This window comes from Aspergillus eucalypticola (assembly GCF_003184535.1).
Source record: "Aspergillus eucalypticola CBS 122712 chromosome Unknown BO83scaffold_19, whole genome shotgun sequence".
In the NCBI taxonomy this organism is placed as follows: Eukaryota; Fungi; Ascomycota; class Eurotiomycetes; order Eurotiales; family Aspergillaceae; genus Aspergillus; species Aspergillus eucalypticola.
This window is the reverse complement of record NW_020290293.1, coordinates 281045-299899: the sequence shown is the minus strand read 5'-3', so window position 1 is coordinate 299899 and position 18855 is coordinate 281045. Positions and strand designations below refer to the sequence as shown.

The following is an 18855-nucleotide window of genomic DNA, read 5'->3' as shown; positions in this document are numbered from 1 at the left end:
TTCTATATCTATCATCAATCACGTCCATAATCCCTCGCCACCTTGCGATCTTCCAGACTCACACCAAACTGGCGAATGACCAGCCACGCCGGCAGCAGCGAGATGCCCCAGAGGCCAAAGTTGAGATAGGTTCCACCCACAGAAGCCATGATACCGACACTGCTCAACCCATACTACACTCATCAGCACCATCCACAAACAGTTCAATCAAAAGCATTGCACTTACCGAAACAGCCTGCACCGCCGACTCCATCCCGCGCAACAACGCACTAATCCGCACCACCTCCTCCTCATCCGCCGCCAGATTGCCCACCACAAAGTACCTATCCCAGTTAGCACAGCACATCCACCCAACCCTCACCCCAACCAGACACACTCACAAAAACATATAATTCAGCTGAAACCCAGCCACCCACACCAAATACAACACAAACCCCTTCGCAAACCCCTCATCCACCCAATCAATCCCACTCCTCCCCTCATTGGTATACTGCGTCGTGACCACCGTCGCCCAAACCCACCACCCACCCTGCAACCCCAACACCACAAAAAACGCCCCTCGACTCCTCGTCTTCAACCCAAACCGCTTCGTACTATCCAAAAACGCCCCCAACACATTCCCACACACCAGCGCCAACACCCCGGACAAGAAACTCCCCAGCGCTCTTACCCGCACACTAAACCACAGATCCAGATACGTGAACATCACCGCCTCCGTATACGTGGCCTGCGCAATCAACGGCACGATACACAGAAACTCCTTGCGCAAAAACAACCGCGTCATCGCCTTCACCTCATACCACGCACTATGCGCAATCCTTAACTTCACCTGCATTCCATCCCGTCTCATCACCTTCCCGGGCTCCGTCAACAACAACCCCGCCACAGGCCCCAACGCCTGCAAGGCAATAAACACCCCGAAGACAGCATAACTCACACTCCCCGCTGTATTCCGATGCACGTTTAATCCCAGATTGATCGCCCCGCCGAGGATCTGGCCCCCGACGCGGAAACTCAACCAGAGTCCTAAGAACCGACCTTGGTTCTCTGGTTCGGGGTAGGATAGTGCGATCGCACTCTCCGCCATCCAGAATATCCCCGCTGATAGTCCGCAGACCGCTGCGCCGAAGAGAACGAGCCAGTCTGTTCCGAACCGGTTGTGTGTGTAGAGTCCGGCCGCGTACGGCGCGTACCCGATTGTGCCGAGGATGAGCGTCCATTTTATCCCAACCAGGCGGACGACGACGCTCCCGAAGAAACAGGAGAATACCATTAGTCCGAAGGTGAGGGCGTTCGCGGCGTCAACGAGGTAGGGACTTTCGGAGCCCCCGCCGCCGAGACTGTTCATTGCTGTCCAGATTCCGGGGGCGAGGAAGTTGCACAGTCCGAGGACCAGGGCGTTGTAGGTTGTTGAGCGGTACCATTTTACTATCATACCCATAGTGTTAATAGTCAGTATGGGGTGGGGGAGGAAGTGGTAGTAATAATGTACCTTTATGATCCCGACTCGGTTCGAAGGGGGTAGAGGATGGTGTATCATGTACCTCTTCATCCGTTAAGGATGGTTGTTTTTCGAGTGACATGTCGCTAGAATGTCTTAGTGCGAATATAATCTAGTATAAAAAAACTCCAAACAGGAGAAATTGGGGTAGATGCAAGGGTATCTACCAGCTACTTATATACATACATATATACCTAGATAGATAAAATCATTCTCCCCGATCTCGGTAAACCCACCCCCAATGCAGCCCGTCATCCTTGCATGACATGACAGCAAGGAGGGCAATCTAACCACTGACATTGGGTATTGAGGTATCTATCGGTCGAGACCGTCGTGGATGTTGTGGTTTGAGGGGGTGATTACGTGCTCGAGCACGGCATTTTAGTGTGCGTGGGGAGAACAGGGAATGGGATTGATTAGATAGATGATTATTCCCTTCGGGGTGTGCTGTAGGTAGGTGATCGCGCAATATATGTCACTGCTTGCATGTATTACTTTATGGAGCTAGTACTTAATTGAACTAGTATGCTAAGTAGTAGTAGTAGTAGTAGTAGTAGTAGTAGTAGTAGTATGTCCTGGCATTCTCCCATCACTCGTCCATGCTATCTATCCATCCATCCTTATCGATAACAGTTGGCACCAGAGCAGCCCTAATATCCTCCCAACATGCATCTCAACACACCACCTACTATGTAGTAATATACTCACTCAACCAGATCATCCTCATGAAAAACCAACGCCCTAACCTCAATACTCTCCCTGCCCTCCTCCCCCTGCGTCCCCGGCAACTCAAACGCACTATGCGGCACGCGTCTCGCCCGTCCATCCGTCTTCGAATCAAAGCACTTAATCAACGTCACCAGCTCCGGGCCCTGTCTATACCGATAATACCACTTGACCTCGGGGTTCGGCTTGACCGCACATGTCTCGCCCTCGCGGTTGGGGTAGATCAGTTTCGTCGGCACGAGATCGCTATCCGGGACGGTATGGGCGTCCGCTACGGCTAGGGGATCGCGTTTCACGGTCTTGATGGGTCGCCAGACGTTGATGATCTGGTATCGCCCGCGGAGCAGTCGGGGAGCGTCCTCCGGGAGATGGTACTCTACGCGGTCTTTGGCGGCGCGGTAGGATTGGTCGATGTGTACGCGGTTCACGGGGCCGCGGAGTTGGGAGCTTGGTGTGTTGGCTGGTTGGGGACGGCGGATGGTGTGGTCGAAGATGAAGACGCGGGTGCAGTTGGTTCTGATGGCTGGTTAGAGGGGATGGATGGGGATGGGGATGGGGACAAGGTATAGGAATGGACGTACGCATCTTTCAAGAGTTGCTCGGTTTCAGGGTAGTATTCTCGCTTGATTTTTTCGTCGTCGAGAAAGTCCTTCTCGGCACTGGTGTGGTAGTAGAATTGGAAACCGTTGCCGTCGAGCGTGTAGTCGAGTTCGTGCCCGCTCACGTCGTTGATGGTTACGGGGATGGATATACTGGGTCGGTCGTAGCTGCTTGGGACGCCTACGTAGGTTGGGGCGAGGTGGGAGCCATCGGGAAGTTCTCTGAGGAAGTTGAGGGTAGTGTGGGCGTGGTGAGGGCCGGAGGAGGAGGTGGGAGTGGGTTTGGAGGGGACGGTGGAAGCGTCTCCGGTGGGAGTTTGGACTGCTGCGGAGGCCATTGTGATGTTTATGATGATTGAGTAAGTATTTGAGTTGAAGGGTGATGTATCATCGATGTATTGTTGAGATATCTGGTGCAGATCCGGGGCAGTTATATATATGGTAAGTATCCGCATTTGTCAGAAGCACGCCATCCGAGCAGGATACTGCGTCTGGCGCTGATAAATCCAATCATCTATTCCAGTACTTCTGGCATGACATGCAAGGTCGCATGTGATGTTACAAATTATTAATATGGTGGAAATTGTCTTTGTGGCTTGATTTCTAATCATGATCTACTATCCGATCAAGTATACGAACGCGCAAGCTTGGTAATCTTGGTCCCGTCATCCAGCACCTCATCTTCCTCTTCCAGTTTATATCCGCCCCAGCGTGGGAGTAGCACTGTCCAGATGTACCAGTAGAGTATTCCGAAGATGATACTATTTTCGTTAGTGGTGTTCATTGATGGCAAGGGTATACGTACACTCCCATTCCCACGATCGCATATGTCGCGTAGAAGAAGTTTACGTCGCTCTTCCCGTCTGCCGGAGGAAAAAATGGTGCAGAAAGTAATGCAACGCAAACTACAACTCGTAGCCATACTGCTGGTAGCCAGGCCTTGAAGGGCCGTGGGAGAGACGGTTCGCGGTATCGCAGCAGCAGAAGTCCAACTGTAACTGCGAGACTGAAGACCTGTCCTGGGTAGCCTTCAACGTCGAGAATGAAATTGTACACGTCCCCTTGGGGTGGGAGGGCGATGACCAGCAGAGAAGGTATATAGTGCACGATGAGGCCGCCAAGGGGAGCACCGAATGGCTTTGAAGACGACAAAACCCGAGACCAGGGAAGGAACCCCTGGCGGGCGATCTCTTGGTTTACGCGGGCCTATTCATTAGACTCATTCACTGACAGATCAAAGAGTCTTACCAAGGCGTAAGTAACTACCATGACATTACCAGCAGCAGAAATGGCAATGGCTAGCGGAAATAGCGTCCGTCCGATGTGGCTGCCAAATAGCCGCTCGAAGAGCAGACCAGCGACTAATTCTCCGCTGTTCTTGATATCCTCAAGCGGCACAACGAGGAAGTACGAAATATTGGCGAGAAAGTACAGAGCACCAGCGGTGAGAAGCGCCGCCGGACATACCGTTTTGATCGTTCGGATAGGATTCTTCACCTCGCCCAGAACGTTGTTCACGTTGTTCAATCCCGCGTATGAGTAGAACACCTTGAACAACGACGTGGACAGCAAGTTCCAACTCCAGTTGGAATCCTCCCACAATGTGTCCCACGAGAACACGCTGGTCGGTTCAGGGATAAGAGCGTCGGGGTCACCGTGAGGGCGAAGCAAGATCACCCAAATACCGGTCAGGGAAATGGCACCGATGAGAAATATTTTCACCCAACCAAATGCATTCTGAATCCAGATGCCAGTCCGAAGGAAGCAGCCATGGATGATTGTCACAGCAGTCATTAATCCCACTGCCAGGGCTTTGTGCTGGAGCTCCGTGGGCACCACATTAAATGCGAAGAAAGTATACTTGGCGAATACGATGCAGTTGCTGGCCGTGAAACCCAGAACAACTGCCTGCACTGCGATCAGGGTCGACGCAAGAAACCGAGGACGCGGATAGGTATATTCCAGGTATACCTAGATAGACTTAGTTTGGTCTACTTTAGGGACAGTGGAACTACCTTTTCTCCCCCTGATCGCGGCAGCATACAACCATATTCCATCGACACGGCCAGCGCGCACGCTGCCAGAACGGTCCCAACTGCCCATATCAACAGTGATAAGCCGACACTGCCGGCAGATTTGACGATGGTTCCGGGTGTTGCGAAGATGCCGCTCCCAATGACTCGGGAGACTACCAGAATGTATGCGCTGATCCAGGTAAGATGTTTTCGCTGTCCCGTGGTTGGCAGGACATCACTGGGCACGTCTTCCGAAGAGGAGTCAGGTACGCTCAATAGAGGTTGTCGTTCACCGTACGCCATCATGAATATTGTGCAGTATGAGATTAGACTTGACGAGCTCCCAGAGACGAGTTACTCTCATAAGGCAATCATCATTCAGCAGACGCTGACATTGCTTGGAAATCATGGCCGATTACTGGCAGGCACGTCATTCCGACCGCAGCTTGTGTGTTGATAAAGTGCCTGCTGATAGCCAGCAAGGGTGATATGGCGTATATGTCTCACAGGATAAGCAGATGTAGGATATGTATATGGCTTTCTACCACTACTCTGTGCATTTACGGCGATTCATTTACGATCGATCACAAGGAATCTGGAGACATCAAATATCCTTGTTCTGCCTCCACTCGATTTCGCCTACTGTATCCAACCCAGCGACTATGTTGCTCCAAAAATGGTACCGGTCGCTGTTCCTTGTCTCCGTATCACATCATTTCTGATGATGTTGATGCCAGCGCAGGTTCTGATTCGCCGATCCCAGTCAGGGGTATATACGTTGAGCAGTCAGGGCTTTCGCGATCTCCTTGCAAGTCCGTACATCACCACAACACAAATATAGAAGCCCCACGACCAAGTCTCAATTTTTGGCATCAATCTCCTTTCTTAAGATCTTTTCTTCGTTGCCATAATGTGGTATTCGAGCAGTTTGATGATGCCATCGGTACAAAACTTTATCACGCCATCCCGACCCCGCCCGGCGCAATGCAGCAACTGCCCTGAACCGCCAAGTGATCGCGAATCCAGCCGGCATATGGCGCGCAATGCACGATTGCCACGGCTCTTATCTTGATCAAGGATCTGCTGGCCCGTATCCGAGAGACCCCTCTCACTGGTGGTTATTTCTCGGCCGGGTAGGTATGCATATCTATAACTGCCCAAGTGACCTTCACATTAGTCGTCTTGAACCAAACTGAACAGTATCACTGAACTGCAATAATGACGACGATATCAACTTATACCCTCCCTGCATCTGTTGAGGAAAAGTACACCACGGTGTACCATCGGGAGATCATCTTGGAGCAGCGAACAGACCCTACTTATACTACCCAATCGGCACCCACTGATTCGATCATACCACCCAAGACGACTCAGCGTGCACTGCTTCTACATGCTGCGGGGGAACAATATACCCTGGTGACTGATCATGCCATCCCGGAGATCTCTCACAAGGACGAGATCTTAGTTAAGGTACGCTATCCATCGTGGCTTCTCGTGGCTCGACTAACATATACAGATCCAAGCAGTTGGGTTAAACCCTGTCGATTGGAAGGGCCCGTAAGTCTACCGAAGATACGACCCTTCGCAGCTAACACCATCAGAGCCTTCAACTTCGGCCTTCCCAGTCTACCATGGATCAACGGTCGGGATCTCGCAGGAGAAGTGGTTCGGGTCAACAATGAGAATTCGCGGGTTCGTGTCGGCGACAAGGTGCTGGTTCCATCGACAGACTATCGTGATATTCGGAAAGCAGCCTTTCAAGAGTACGCCGTCGCTACCCACTTCAACGCTGCACGTATACCATCGAACTCCTGCGTCCATGCCTCTGCATCTCTCGGCGTTGCCTTTGTCGCCTCTGTCCTAGCCCTTGGTGTATCACTCGGTCTTGACTTTAGGGAGTGCTCCCAGGCCCCGGGCCCGAACTTGCAGGACACGGTCGCTCAGCTTGATATCAACGACATACCGGCGGATATCCGAGGGGAGTGCTTTTCATCAAGTGCAGTATCGGAGCGTCTCAAGAAGGGTGACTGGATTGCGATTTGGGGTGGTGAGTTGCCCCTTACTCTTGGAGAAAATCGCTGACTGTCATAGCATCCACCACAACCGGATACATCACCCTCCAACTCGCCAAGCTTGCAGGACTCCACGTCATCTGTGTAGCAGATATCGCCCGCCACGGCTCACGACTTCATCAACTCGGTGCAGATGTTCTTGTTGACCGACAAGATACAGAACGAGCTGTGGATATCATACGTGGAGTCACCGGAGGTAAACTCCGGTATGCTGTTGACATTGTCGGGGCAGAGACGGCAACCCTACTACAGCGCACACTCGACCATACTATTCGCGAGGATGGATCCCATTCTCATCTACTCGGTTTGACAGGCCTACCAAAGGAAAGAAACGAAGCATTGGTATATCACACTGTTCCGATCAAGCTGTTCCATACGTCTCCGACCGTGGGAGAGCAAATGGTCTCTTGGTTGGAGGGATTGCTCGAGACAGGAGCGTTGCAGCTGCCGGAGGTCGTTCGACATGAAGGCGGATTAGGGAGCATTAATGAGTCGTTGGAGGTGTTGCGCAAGGGAAGTGTGTCGGGGAAGAGGATAGTTGTTGATATGGCGGAGTGAGGGGTGTTTGGTTCGAACCTCTTTTTTCACATTTTCAACTGTACATAGAATGGATATTATCATGCTACATATGCAATAAAATGATTTAGACGGGTAAAAATGATTTTGGATTGTATCCTATTGTGTACCGGCAGCATTTTCAACCCTACAAAACCTACTATCTGAACCACTCTACACCCTCAAAGTGACCACCAAAACTAACAAGACCATAACTGAATCCCAAGTCAAAGCCATTAGCATGCAAAAATCTCTTATCAAAAACTGACTCACAGCTACAATCGCAGTTACACAGCTCATCTACCCCTCCTTCCCCTCACTTCCGAGACTACTACAGTTGGCACCATCACCACCGCATCTGGCGCAATCACGCGGCAATCGCACGTCTTCCCCTTGGCCTCGCATACAACCCGCAAATCACAGCCACGAGCATACTTTCTCGTCCGAGTACTACAACTGAGGGGCCTTGTTATCACGAGCTATACTGACACGGGAGAAAATAGTGCAAGTTGCACATTACACATACCAGATACCCACTGTGCGACGCTTTATAAACTCACCACCCTGGCCTTCTTACCGTTTACATAACTACTATATTTTCCACTTCCCTCAATCAAGATCGACTATCCTAATTATTCATCAAATATTGCAACCATGGGCTCCGCCGAGAAAAAACAACTCATCCTCAATGCCTTCGCCATGCAATCGCCCTCGCACCTGAACCCAGGTTTGCACCGCTACCCCAAAGACCAAGGCCACAGTTACACCTCCCTGCAGAGCTGGATCCGCGTTGCACAGAAGCTCGAGGCGGCCAAATTCCACGCTATATTCTTCGCCGACGTCCTCGGCGGCTATGACGTCTACAAGGGTCCCGCGAACCTCGATCCGACTATTCCTGCGGGCGCGCAGTTCCCGATTAATGATCCGCTGTACAGTATCCCCGCTATGGCGGCTGCTACTGAGACGATTGCTTTTGGTGTGACTGCGTCGACGACATACGATGCGCCGTACGCGATGGCGAGACGCTTCTCTACTGTTGACCATTTATCGAATGGTCGGGTGGGATGGAACATCGTCACGTCGTATTTGGAGTCTGCGGCAAGGAACTTCGGATTGAATACCCAGATTGAACATGATGAGCGGTATCGCATTGCGGATGAGTATCTCGATGTGACGTATAAATTGTGGGAGGGGTCATGGCGCGATGGGGCTGTGTATAAAGGGGATGATCGCGATGGGGTGAAGGGGTATGCGGACCCTAAGGCTGTGAGGCAGATTCATCACAAGGGGAAGTACTTCAATGTCCCTGGACCGCATCTGTGTGAGCCGAGTCCGCAGCGGACGCCGTTCTTGTTGCAGGCTGGTACGTCGTCGGCGGGTAAGGCGTTCGCGGCGAAGCATGCCGAGGCGATCTTTTTGAATGGGCAGACGCCTGAGCTGGTCAGGCCGAGTGTTGATAGTGTGCGGGAACAGGCGAAGGCGCTGGGACGCGATCCTGCGGGGATTAAGATTGTCGCGGGTGTGTTGGTGATCGTTGCGGAGACGGATGAGGCCGCGCAGGCCAAGTTCGAGGAGTATGCGAGGTATGGAGATCGCGAAGGCGCGTTGGCGCTGTTTGGAGGCTGGTCTGGGTATGATCTGTCGACATACGATGATGAACAGGATTTCCGATTCGTGGAGCAGCCGGCGGTGCGGAGTATGGTTAATCACTGGGCCAGTACGGTGCCGGGGATGGAGGGGAAGAAGTGGAACAAGAAGACCATTGCGGATTATTTGATTATGGGCGGCAATGGATGCAAGATTATTGGCGGGCCCAAGACAGTCGCGGATGAGTTGGAGAGGTGGGTGGAGGTTGCTGATGTCGATGGGTTTAATCTCAGCTACGCCAGCATTCCTGAGACGTTTGACGATATTATCCAGTATCTCGTGCCCGAGCTGCAGGCACGCGGTATCTTCCACACGGATTATGCAGTCAAGGGCGGGACCATGCGTGAGAATATGACCGAGCAGAAGGGTCAGACGAGATTGCCTGAGTCGCATCCGGGCGCAAAGTATTTCTGGCGTGAGGGCGAGGAGGTGCCTAAGTATGCGGAAGGTCAGTGAGACGGGTCGACAAAATGTAACGATAAGCAGAGAATGAGATGAAACTGTCGAGTATGCTTCTCTATGCGTGTGGTAGACTCAGTGTGATCTTAGCTTCCAATTCGACTGGGAAATTGTCAGTCGACCTCGGATTAGCCCGATAAACAAGAAATCTGAAAGATAAGGGCTCCGCGTACATCACCCTTGGACGTAAATCTCTCAGAGGATAAGGTCGATTTTAATGCAAGAGGGGAGAACTTACCTATGCCATAGTACAATTGGTGGACATTTGTAGATTTCAATGGCCCCCGCAAAGCTAGTACAATCCTGGGTAGGGCTCGGATAAATCGGGTCAGCTTGCTTCGGGCATTCAAGCCATCTCATTTCTAGAACAGTAAATCGCGCATACACTCGTATCATGACTTTGCAGATGGAAGAAAGGCTATAGTTGGGAATTATGGTGACAGTATCTCATGCAGATATAAGAGGTTAGGTTCGGGTGGAGTAAGTTTGATGATATGCTGGCTGTTCGTCTCTGTCAGTGTTTTGAGCCCTAGGACGCTGCATGTATGGTGTTTATCGGATCGTCAGGGGATGGCATATTCAAAAGTCGGCTTGAATTACCTGTTGGAGATAAGGATATTCTCGCTCAGTGAGGGATTTGTTTCCTCTTGCTGTGCCAAAGATGATGTACACTAGAGGAATCTGTCATGGGCATCCGTTAGGCGTCCCGCTTTGATAAATTAAAATGCCGCACATGCTATTGATGTTCCACTAGAATCAATCGAGATGCTCATTGCTAGTCTTCCTTCGTTACTTACGGTGCCATAGCTAGCTGGTGTCCCATACTGCCCCATTCCACCTCAGTCAGTTCCCCTAAGATTATTCTAGTCAGTAATATACTACCAAGTGGTTAGCACGTACATGATCCATCTCTTATGTTACAGTACATTACAAATGAGCAAATGTATGATGATATAGCTCAGGGCTACGACCAATAAAAGTCCCCTCTAAGCTGCCATGAGGTCAAAGAACCTCTATCGGGCAAAATCATCACACACCAATCATCCACCACGGGACTCAGTGCTCCACAACCGGGCAAACTAAGCATTCGGATATGGGAAGTAAAGTCAATCCATCATCAGCGGTATCTGCAACATCGCAACTATAAGTACAGGCGTTTTGCTGCTGTTCATCATGGCAATTACACTCCAGGCTCATCGGTTTCTAAATCTATCTTCATCGTCAAAAGCTGCTAAAATGGTTGCTGCCATCATATGCACCAGCCTTTTGCTTCTCGGTCTCGGCCAAGCAGCAACCGTTCCTCTTCCTCCGGGCACTGGACCATGCGACGTCACGCTCAAGGCCAGTGAACTAGTCGACTGGTCTCGAACCAATCCATTCAACCCAAAAGGGGGGAAACGTGCCCTCATGGTCACAACCTTTACACCCTTCAAATGCGGGGGTGTGCTCTCTGAATCCTACATGCCAGATGCAACAGCAGCATATGAAGATGAAACATTCCAGTCTTTCGGGCTACCTGCAGGAACGTTCGAATCCTTTCGCATCCAGACACAGCAACAGCCACTCTCGTCTAGTAACAACGAAAGTTACCCAATTGTGCTATTCTCACCGGCCCTGGGAGTATCAAGATTGATGTACACCTCGCTGCTTCAAGACATTGCCAGTCACGGGTTTGCTGTCATCTCTGTCGATCATCCGTATGATGCCAATATTGTGGAATTTCCCGATGGTAGTACTGTTATCGGTATCCTCGACAACACCACAACAGACGCACAATACACTTGGGCAATGAACGTTCGCGTCCAAGACATGATCTTTGTTTACAACCAAACCCACAACGAGACGGCGGTTAGAGATATATTCCCCTTGTCACTAAAAAATTCACATCTACTCTCTCTCGACCGAGTATCCATCACCGGCCATTCCCTCGGCGGAGCTACAGCAGCGCAGACAATGTTAGTTGACAACCGATTCGTCGGAGGCATCAATTTAGATGGTACATTCTGGGGATCCGTTCTTAAAAAGGGACTGTCCAACCCGTTCCTAATGTTCAGTAACGCGAATCACACCGCAGAAACTGATTCCAGCTGGGGAACGTTCTGGTCGAATTTACGAGGATGGAGATTGGAGCTACGACTCGCACAGTCTAAGCACTATTCCTTTTCCGACGTTCCGGTGCTGATAGATTCTGTGAGTATATCTGACGAAGTGAAAGAAATTGTTCAAGCGACTTATGTTGGAACAATTGGCGCTTTGCGCGCTAAGAATGTGGTTGTCTCATATATGGTTGCTGCCTTGCAGTATTTTGCTTATGGGCGCACGTCGGATCTACTGAGTGGCCCATCTGCGGCGTATCCGGATGTCACTTTTGTACATTCTGCCTAGTCTACTTGGCTGCTAATATATGCATATTATACAAAGGCATTGCTTATGCAGTAGTGCTGTGTGATAGGCCTACCATACATCTGAATAGCAATCAGACTGAAGCATATTATGGCTCATAGTAGGCAGAGGCCGAAATAGATAGAATTGGTGAATTCAACAGTGTTCCACTTGTATGAGTTCCTCCCTGAGTGCAAGTGAAATTACAGCCGCACATACTAGTCACTTCCAGTGATTCACAAATTTGGCCATCACAGCGCCAAACCTGTTAATGTAAGGCTTAGTCTAGCTTTATCCAGCTCATCACAATATCAATGGACGGGCTAGTCGCCCCTGTAAAATCCTGGAAACAGTCAGTGCAGCACTCTCACCCTATGATTTGGCCGCCGCACATGTCTGCACAGAGTAATTAAGCGCCGGCTGAGGGGGAATCGTTCCATATACAGCTTTGGGCGCGCAATTAAGGGGATATCCGGCGTCTCGAAGGTGTTCAGGACTCACAGGTCCGGAGTTAGCCGCCGTGAATCCACCACAGGTTTAAATTCTTACTTCTTGATCCAATTATTGTATCTCTACAAACTACTCACTATCACTTTGCAGACTTATACTACTCATTTGGACTATTACAGATCAGCGACATGGGCGACTTGGGACCATACCTTGACTACGATGGTGAAGACTACATCTGTACTATTTGTGACAGATGGTTCAGGACTGAAGGCGCCCTTTTCTCCCACTGCAGAGCAACCACACGACATGAATGGTGTGAGAGATGCCGTCGGGTATTTGTCTCGATAGACTCGAAGAATGCGCACATCCGAGCATCCAAAAGACATAATATTTGTCGTTCCTGTCGCGAACCAGTAGACTTTAAAACGGATGAAGATCTTCGAAACCATCTGGTGGATTATCATCATGCTTGTCTTGAGTGCAATATTATCCTCAATTCCGCTGAGAATCTCCTAAGCCATGATATCCTGGTCCATTATTATTGCAATATCTGCGACAACTACTTCGGCAATGAAAACAATCTAAGAATGGTAAGCTGACTAACCTTATCGTTGTTGTGTGAAAGATTCTGATGGTTTCATTTTTTTCCAGCATCGGCAGAAGCACCAACCCAAGGATGTGGAATGCTATGGCTGCTATCATTGCTTCAGGTCATTTTCCGGGATGCTAATCCAACTGGAATCAGGGGCCTGTCAATCGGGGGTTTCGCAAGAGACGATCGATGATTTAGCGAAGGAGTGTTACCAGAGCAGGAAATATATCGTTGATACAGATGGAGGCTGGCAATATGAGTGTTTAAACTGTGGGAGGGAATTCATGAAGCTATCTGCACTGTACCAGCATGTTGAGGATGTCCCTGCCTGTTCCTATCTTGCGACTGGGGATAATTGTTTGGCCAAGCTTGAGCGCTTTATAGCTTCCAGATTGCCATGAATCTATGCATTTCTCTATGTTAACTCCTTTGTTTGCTAGAGCATAATCGAAGCATGCATTTGAATTAATTCTCCAGGTTCACACGGTACCATATCATCCATGCATCCTAGATGCATAAAAGTGACGGCGGGACCGTATTAACGACTGCGCATCCAGGTGCATGTTTGATTGGAGTGATGGCCCCGTATCAACGGCTGTGCGTCCTGATGCACATAGTTATAGTGAATAGTAAATCAATTTCAAAACTATGTCAGACCGTGTGAATCCATTCCTCGATCCTTTCTACGCATTCCAGGTTTTATCTCAGAATTGTCAGTTCTTACATTGCATCAACGCTGCTTATCTGGTGAAGAGAGTAAACCACCATGATTCGGGCTTCCAAGATCCATCTCGCCCTAGTGGCTGTCCTTCTAGCCCTATGCATGGCCAGCTCAACTATGAACTCTTCCTGGGCCTCACTACCGACTAGCCTAGGGATAACACGGACTACACAGGCACCACGTCTACTGAAATCAACACTGAACCCTCCCACAGGCGTCCCACCAACGACCATGACTGGTCCTTATTACTATTATCAACTGTGTCAGCATCATTATCATCATCGTCAACATCATCTTCAACAGCAACAACAATAACAACCTACTTCATCATCCTCCGCACCAGCAACACCACCCACCTCGACAACCTAGGCGCCAGCATCCTCAACGTAAACGGCACAACCAACCAAACCACCGCAATCTTCAACTGTCAAAGCAGCAAACTCGGCAACTGTCTCATCACAGTACCAGTATCAGCAACGAACGGCCCGTCAACTGCAGAACTCACTCTCACGAGCGTCGACTCAATCACTCCCTTAACCCATCGTCTGAAGTCTACCACATCGATGGTGATCCAATATGCGATCCATACTTACGTCGTTCAATGTGACATTACAGCCTCCTTTAATGCTTCCTGCACTACTACAGATTATGCTTGGGAGTCCTCTGCTGCCTTCACGTTTCCTTATACGTCGACCTATTCGAGGACGGTGTCAGCTCTAGCGTATATGTCTATTCCGATTACAGCTGGGTTGGAGAAGTTGAGTAGATCGGTTGGTGTGTCTACGGCGGTTGCAGATCCTACTACATCTGCCACAGAAGGAACGGTGCCACATCCTGAAGAGCATTTCAAGAGCCCATTGGCGTGGATAGCAGCCCCCATCGTGCTTCTTGTTGTGGCGGGTGCTTTGATCGCTAGTGTTATGCTCTGGCGGAAACGGAAGAGATCTGCTGATCAGCCAGCATCATCGGAGGGTGAGGAGGATACGGCCTGGGGTGGTTTTGGGAAGGCGGAGCTGCCGACTGCGGGGTGTGGTATTGTGGAGGCTCTGGGACATGAGCAGGAGTGGGTCGAGTTGGTCGCGGTTGGGAATGAGATATCGGAGCTGCCGACGAACTGGAATGTGGCGGAGTTGTCAGCTCATTGGGACGTGGCGGAGTTGCCTGGGTAGGGTGGATGGGATGATGGAGAGATGACGGGTTGGTTGGGAGTCTTGGAGGCTACATAGTATCTAGTGGTATCGAGTGAAGGGCCGGATCCCTAGAGAAGTCTTGGAGCATTGTGATGTGCGTGGTCAAGTTTATGTGTACAGTCAGTCTCGAAATTCCACTGACGATTGTTTTCTCGCCCCACTGCTAAGATCTTAATGTGTAAGTTATAGAGAGCCACCCGCTTACTAAAGAGGGTGGCCAGGACTTTTAAAGGTATAATATATGAAATATATAGGAATGGTATTAACTTATGATCTTATGTATGTAATTATTGATTTATATAATCTTAATATAATAATAGTTAACCACGGGAGATAATCCATGGAAGAACATGGAACATCCCGCCCCGGCACCGTAGATCTCAGGGAGCCAGTTACGGAGATTCATCATGAGCCATAATGGTAAGATCCATGATCCGGTGGAAGCTAGTAGATTCTAACACTACTAAGCTTGCCGGTGGCGATTTCTCTATAAACATTACCCTAAGCCCAGACCCTCCTTTAAAGTACCCCTTCGAATAAAATAGCTGTGAATACTCTAGTGGTGATGAAATTAAAGGGAAGCTTACAGTGAAGTCCAGAGAACCCATTCTGACGTTGAAGGTATCTTGGTGGAACTTCGGGTAAGATGAGATGCGGGTATATTCTCTTGAGTAGAAGGAATTTCTCTTGTCTTACAAGCCATTTCCAGATAGCATTCGTAGCTTTGGCTGGATGGGCTACCCTCAAGCACCCCCACCTTTCAGCACCCATGTGGGGATAAAGTGGGAATTATGGGCCGCATGCCGCCCGAAGAATAGTGAAGAAGCGACAACTGGGATCGCGAAAGTGACCAGTGCCTGATCATGTGATTTATTCATCTACGAACCTAGGCAAACAACTACTAATATACATGTCTGTGGCTATAATTTTCTCGACAAAAGTATTAAGAATCAACAGCGTAATCTCATTCTGGTACAGCATCATAAAAGAACTAGTTGGCAGAAGTCTCTTAAAATCAATAAACTGAACACTTAGAAAGCCCTATATCCGCTGTAGATACTTGACAATCTCTAAGTGATCTTCCTTCTTCGCCAATTCCAGAGGTGTATGTCCATCCTCATCAATACTGTCAGGATCGGCTTTGTTCTGCACAAGAAGCTCTACACACGCAAAATGTCCTTTCTCCGCGGCTGTGTGCAATGCAGTTTTACCCTGCTGACAATGGACCCTGATATCAGCTCCATAAAGTATTAGATATTGGATGACCCTTATATGGCCACTGGAAGCCGCTTCAAACAGAGGGGTATCATTACTGAATCTTATATTGCCGTTGGGATTGGCCCCTGCTTTAAGAAGTAGTCGTATTAATCCGCTGTGACCTATCCTGGCAGCGTAGTGCAGCGCAGTGAGATCTCCATTCTCAGTTGTAGTGTTTGGATCACCTCCCTTTTCAAGGAAGCGCTTTACCGCTAGCAGATTACCAGCCTTGGCTGCTTCAACCAGTCTTCTTCCGTAGTCATTCCGAACTCGAGGGTCAACTGGCTGCTGGGATGGACGTGAGACAGGGGATTTGGGAGAAGTATTTTGATCTGCTGGTTTCTTTGGCTGTTGAGAAGGCTGCTCGACTTTAGCAAGTGCCGGTTGATATTGACGTGTTGCCTCTGCATATCTTGGCGGAGGTTCGGAAATCGTTGGTTGTTGGTCAAACTGCGAATTCTGGATGGGTGAAGCTATACCTAGACGGTCGTTGTTAGAACCTTCCCCGAAGGAGGAGATAAAAAAACATATAGATAGACTACTCACGATCTGGAGTAACCGCACCATCGATCAGAAGCAACAGGTCTTTTGTGTATGCAGCTGCTGTAAGTGCTGCATAACCCTGCCACAAGTCATTCTTATGGGAGTCTGAGTAGTCATAAACACCTCGAATAACAAGACACTCAAATACCTCCTGATAAGTACAGATTAGTATAGAACTTCAAAAAACCATGAGTATTATTTTAATTGCCTACCAATATACCTACTGCCTCCATCTCAAAACACATAATATTATGTTTTTTCCTCAGGACTTCCCGGTATTTCCCATTCTTGATCACCTGGTTTCCCGATCCAATAAGCCCGTAATGAATATATGGCTCAGTTGTACTCCGTGCCCTTCGGTTTATGACCATGTGTTTACTGCAATTGATACAGTTATTGCCAGGCACATGATCATAATCTGCATGGTATAAAATATCGTTGACCATACCAGGGTGGGAGCAAACATCATATATTATAGGATATTTCTCCAAAATTTCATTGATGGTACCTGCCAGATCATTATCTATCATCATATATCTTGCCCTCATGACATTAATAGCCGCCAAAGCTTTTCGTGCTGGTTGGAAGACTCCAGTAGGAGTAAGATCCTCGACCAGTCCTTGCTTGCCGAGATCGTACTGGATTACTCCAGGATGCCCGGCACCTGGTGTGCTGACCACCACATCTCCTAAGCGAATATCATGGATTCTGCTTGGAAATCCACCTCCGATACCCACCAGCAAAGCAAATTGGATGGCTGGAAAGGTATGTTTCATCATATTTGCTGCAAGTGCTGCCTGTGCGACTCCATAGCCACCGGCCGGAAGGATGGCCAGGACGACGTTATGATCACCAATTCGGCCAAATGTGTATTGGTTGTCGTCGAAGTATTCCAAAATAAAGCCGCCGACTTGCCTCTCAACGAATGCCTCAGGAAGACTATCTACGACCAGATTGTCCGAAACCTTGAGGTCAATGTGAACCCCCAAAACTTTAAGCGCAAGCGCCAGGATTCTGTATCAGACCTTCCTATTTCGAAGAAGTTGTCTTTCTCTTCCCCGACATCCACTTCAAACGTCAGGCTTGTGAAACTACCTGCCACAAGCCAGCATCGCCCCACTAGTCGAGATGATTTCGAGATCGCCATTGTATGTGCGTTGACGCTGGAATTCGATGCCGTTTGCGCTCTTTTTGACGAGATTTGGGACGAGGACTACGGGAGGACCTGGGGAGATGCGAACATTTACACCAATGGGCGCATTGGAAAGTTTAATGTCGTCCTCCTCAAGCTTTCCGACATGGGGAAAGTCAGCGCGGCTATTGCATCTGCTCACCTTCGCTCAAGCTATTCAAGTCTTTCCCTAGTCCTTCTTACCGGGATATGCGGAGGTGTTCCTTTCCCAGGTGCCGGCAAGGAGATTCTCCTAGGGGATGTGGTTGTTAGTAGGCATATCGTGCAGTATGATCTTGGCCGACAGTATCCTGAGGGCTTTGAGACGAAGGATACAGTAGAAGACAGGTTTGGCCGAGCACCGCCAAATATTCGGCATCTTCTTTCGATGTTGGAAACAATCCGCGCGCGGGAGAGGGCTGAGGAGCTCACCGCAGGCTACCTGTTAAAACTCCAACAGATGACCGCTCGTAAGCCCGGGGGCATAAGATACGACTACCCCGGGGCCTCGCAGGATATAGTCTTCGACTCCAGCTACCGACACAAGCGGCGATTTTTTAAGAGCCTGTCGTGTAAGGAGGTAGGATGCGACTTTAAAAATGTCAAATCACGAGAACGCATCCAGACAAAGCAAGAATTAGAAAAGCGAGGCGAGACGGAAAAAGCTCAAGCTCCGTCTTTATTCGTCGGCACGATCGGATCGGCGGACACGGTCATGAAGTCGGCGGAGAAGCGAGACAGGATTGCCAGAGCCCATAGTATCATTGCCTTCGAGATGGAGGGCGCCGGACTGTGGGAGACGCCCTGTGTCGTCGTTAAAGCTGTTTGCGATTATGCAGACAGCCATAAAAACAAGGAATGGCAGAATTTTGCCGCTGCAACTGCAGCATCTGCTACGAAGGCGCTGTTGGACTTTTATCCTCAACGAGACGCGTTGAGAAGATCTGCTCCAATTTAATCTTCTAGCGATAATTT

At 49.5% G+C, this 18855-nt stretch overlaps 7 protein-coding genes across 7 annotated transcripts; 4 read left to right on the top strand and 3 right to left on the bottom strand.

Annotated features, from left to right (window-relative positions):
• Positions 1–14: 14 nt before the first annotated feature.
• BO83DRAFT_448868 (DUF895 domain membrane protein) lies at positions 15–1583 on the bottom strand (the record flags this gene model as incomplete). The annotated part of the gene is made up of 4 exons (XM_025536707.1): positions 15–173; positions 227–323; positions 381–1428; positions 1493–1583. 4 exons carry the CDS (start codon positions 1581–1583, stop codon positions 15–17), a joined length of 1395 nt encoding a protein of 464 aa, XP_025386157.1.
• A 468-nt stretch (positions 1584–2051) lies between these two features.
• On the bottom strand, positions 2052–3209 carry BO83DRAFT_364671 (uncharacterized protein). Its single transcript, XM_025529633.1, has 2 exons — positions 2809–3209; positions 2052–2743 (listed from the first exon to the last, which is right to left on the bottom strand). The coding sequence occupies exons 1-2, from the start codon at positions 3162–3164 to the stop codon at positions 2206–2208; spliced, it is 894 nt and encodes a 297-aa protein (XP_025386156.1). The 5' UTR covers positions 3165–3209; the 3' UTR covers positions 2052–2205.
• A 242-nt stretch (positions 3210–3451) lies between these two features.
• On the bottom strand, positions 3452–5144 carry BO83DRAFT_390576 (putative methionine permease; the record flags this gene model as incomplete). Its single annotated transcript, XM_025532864.1, has 4 exons — positions 3452–3587; positions 3632–4032; positions 4075–4797; positions 4842–5144. The coding sequence occupies 4 exons, from the start codon at positions 5142–5144 to the stop codon at positions 3452–3454; spliced, it is 1563 nt and encodes a 520-aa protein (XP_025386155.1).
• Positions 5145–5980: 836 nt separating this feature from the next.
• BO83DRAFT_418689 (zinc-binding alcohol dehydrogenase family protein) lies at positions 5981–7562 on the top strand. The gene is made up of 4 exons (XM_025534834.1): positions 5981–6311; positions 6358–6398; positions 6443–6888; positions 6933–7562. The coding sequence occupies exons 1-4, from the start codon at positions 6060–6062 to the stop codon at positions 7469–7471; spliced, it is 1278 nt and encodes a 425-aa protein (XP_025386154.1). The 5' UTR covers positions 5981–6059; the 3' UTR covers positions 7472–7562.
• A 188-nt stretch (positions 7563–7750) lies between these two features.
• Positions 7751–9787, top strand: BO83DRAFT_380002 (LLM class flavin-dependent oxidoreductase). Its single transcript, XM_025531641.1, has one exon. The coding sequence runs from the start codon at positions 8123–8125 to the stop codon at positions 9569–9571; it is 1449 nt and encodes a 482-aa protein (XP_025386153.1). The 5' UTR covers positions 7751–8122; the 3' UTR covers positions 9572–9787.
• An 859-nt stretch (positions 9788–10646) lies between these two features.
• Positions 10647–14888, top strand: BO83DRAFT_438943 (PAF acetylhydrolase family protein; the record flags this gene model as incomplete). Its single annotated transcript, XM_025536139.1, has 2 exons — positions 10647–11944; positions 13869–14888. The coding sequence occupies exons 1-2, from the start codon at positions 10748–10750 to the stop codon at positions 14886–14888; spliced, it is 2217 nt and encodes a 738-aa protein (XP_025386152.1). The 5' UTR covers positions 10647–10747.
• Positions 14889–17537: 2649 nt separating this feature from the next.
• BO83DRAFT_448846 (5'-methylthioadenosine/S-adenosylhomocysteine nucleosidase family protein) lies at positions 17538–18838 on the top strand (the record flags this gene model as incomplete). The annotated part of the gene is made up of 2 exons (XM_025536706.1): positions 17538–17551; positions 17815–18838. 2 exons carry the CDS (start codon positions 17538–17540, stop codon positions 18836–18838), a joined length of 1038 nt encoding a protein of 345 aa, XP_025386151.1.
• Between the last annotated feature and the right edge of the window lie 17 nt (positions 18839–18855).

Excerpts from the sequence above, each read along its gene's own strand:
- BO83DRAFT_380002 (XM_025531641.1), top strand. The coding sequence starts at position 8,123 with ATGGGCTCCGCCGAGAAAAAACAACTCATCCTCAATGCCTTCGCCATG.
- BO83DRAFT_364671 (XM_025529633.1), bottom strand. The coding sequence starts at position 3,164 with ATGGCCTCCGCAGCAGTCCAAACTCCCACCGGAGACGCTTCCACCGTC. Across the intron at positions 2,744-2,808 it reads GAGCAACTCTTGAAAGATGC|AACCAACTGCACCCGCGTCT; the intron begins GTACGTCCATTC and ends ACCAGCCATCAG.
- BO83DRAFT_418689 (XM_025534834.1), top strand. The coding sequence starts at position 6,060 with ATGACGACGATATCAACTTATACCCTCCCTGCATCTGTTGAGGAAAAG. Across the intron at positions 6,312-6,357 it reads AGGACGAGATCTTAGTTAAG|ATCCAAGCAGTTGGGTTAAA; the intron begins GTACGCTATCCA and ends TAACATATACAG. Across the intron at positions 6,399-6,442 it reads CCTGTCGATTGGAAGGGCCC|AGCCTTCAACTTCGGCCTTC; the intron begins GTAAGTCTACCG and ends TAACACCATCAG.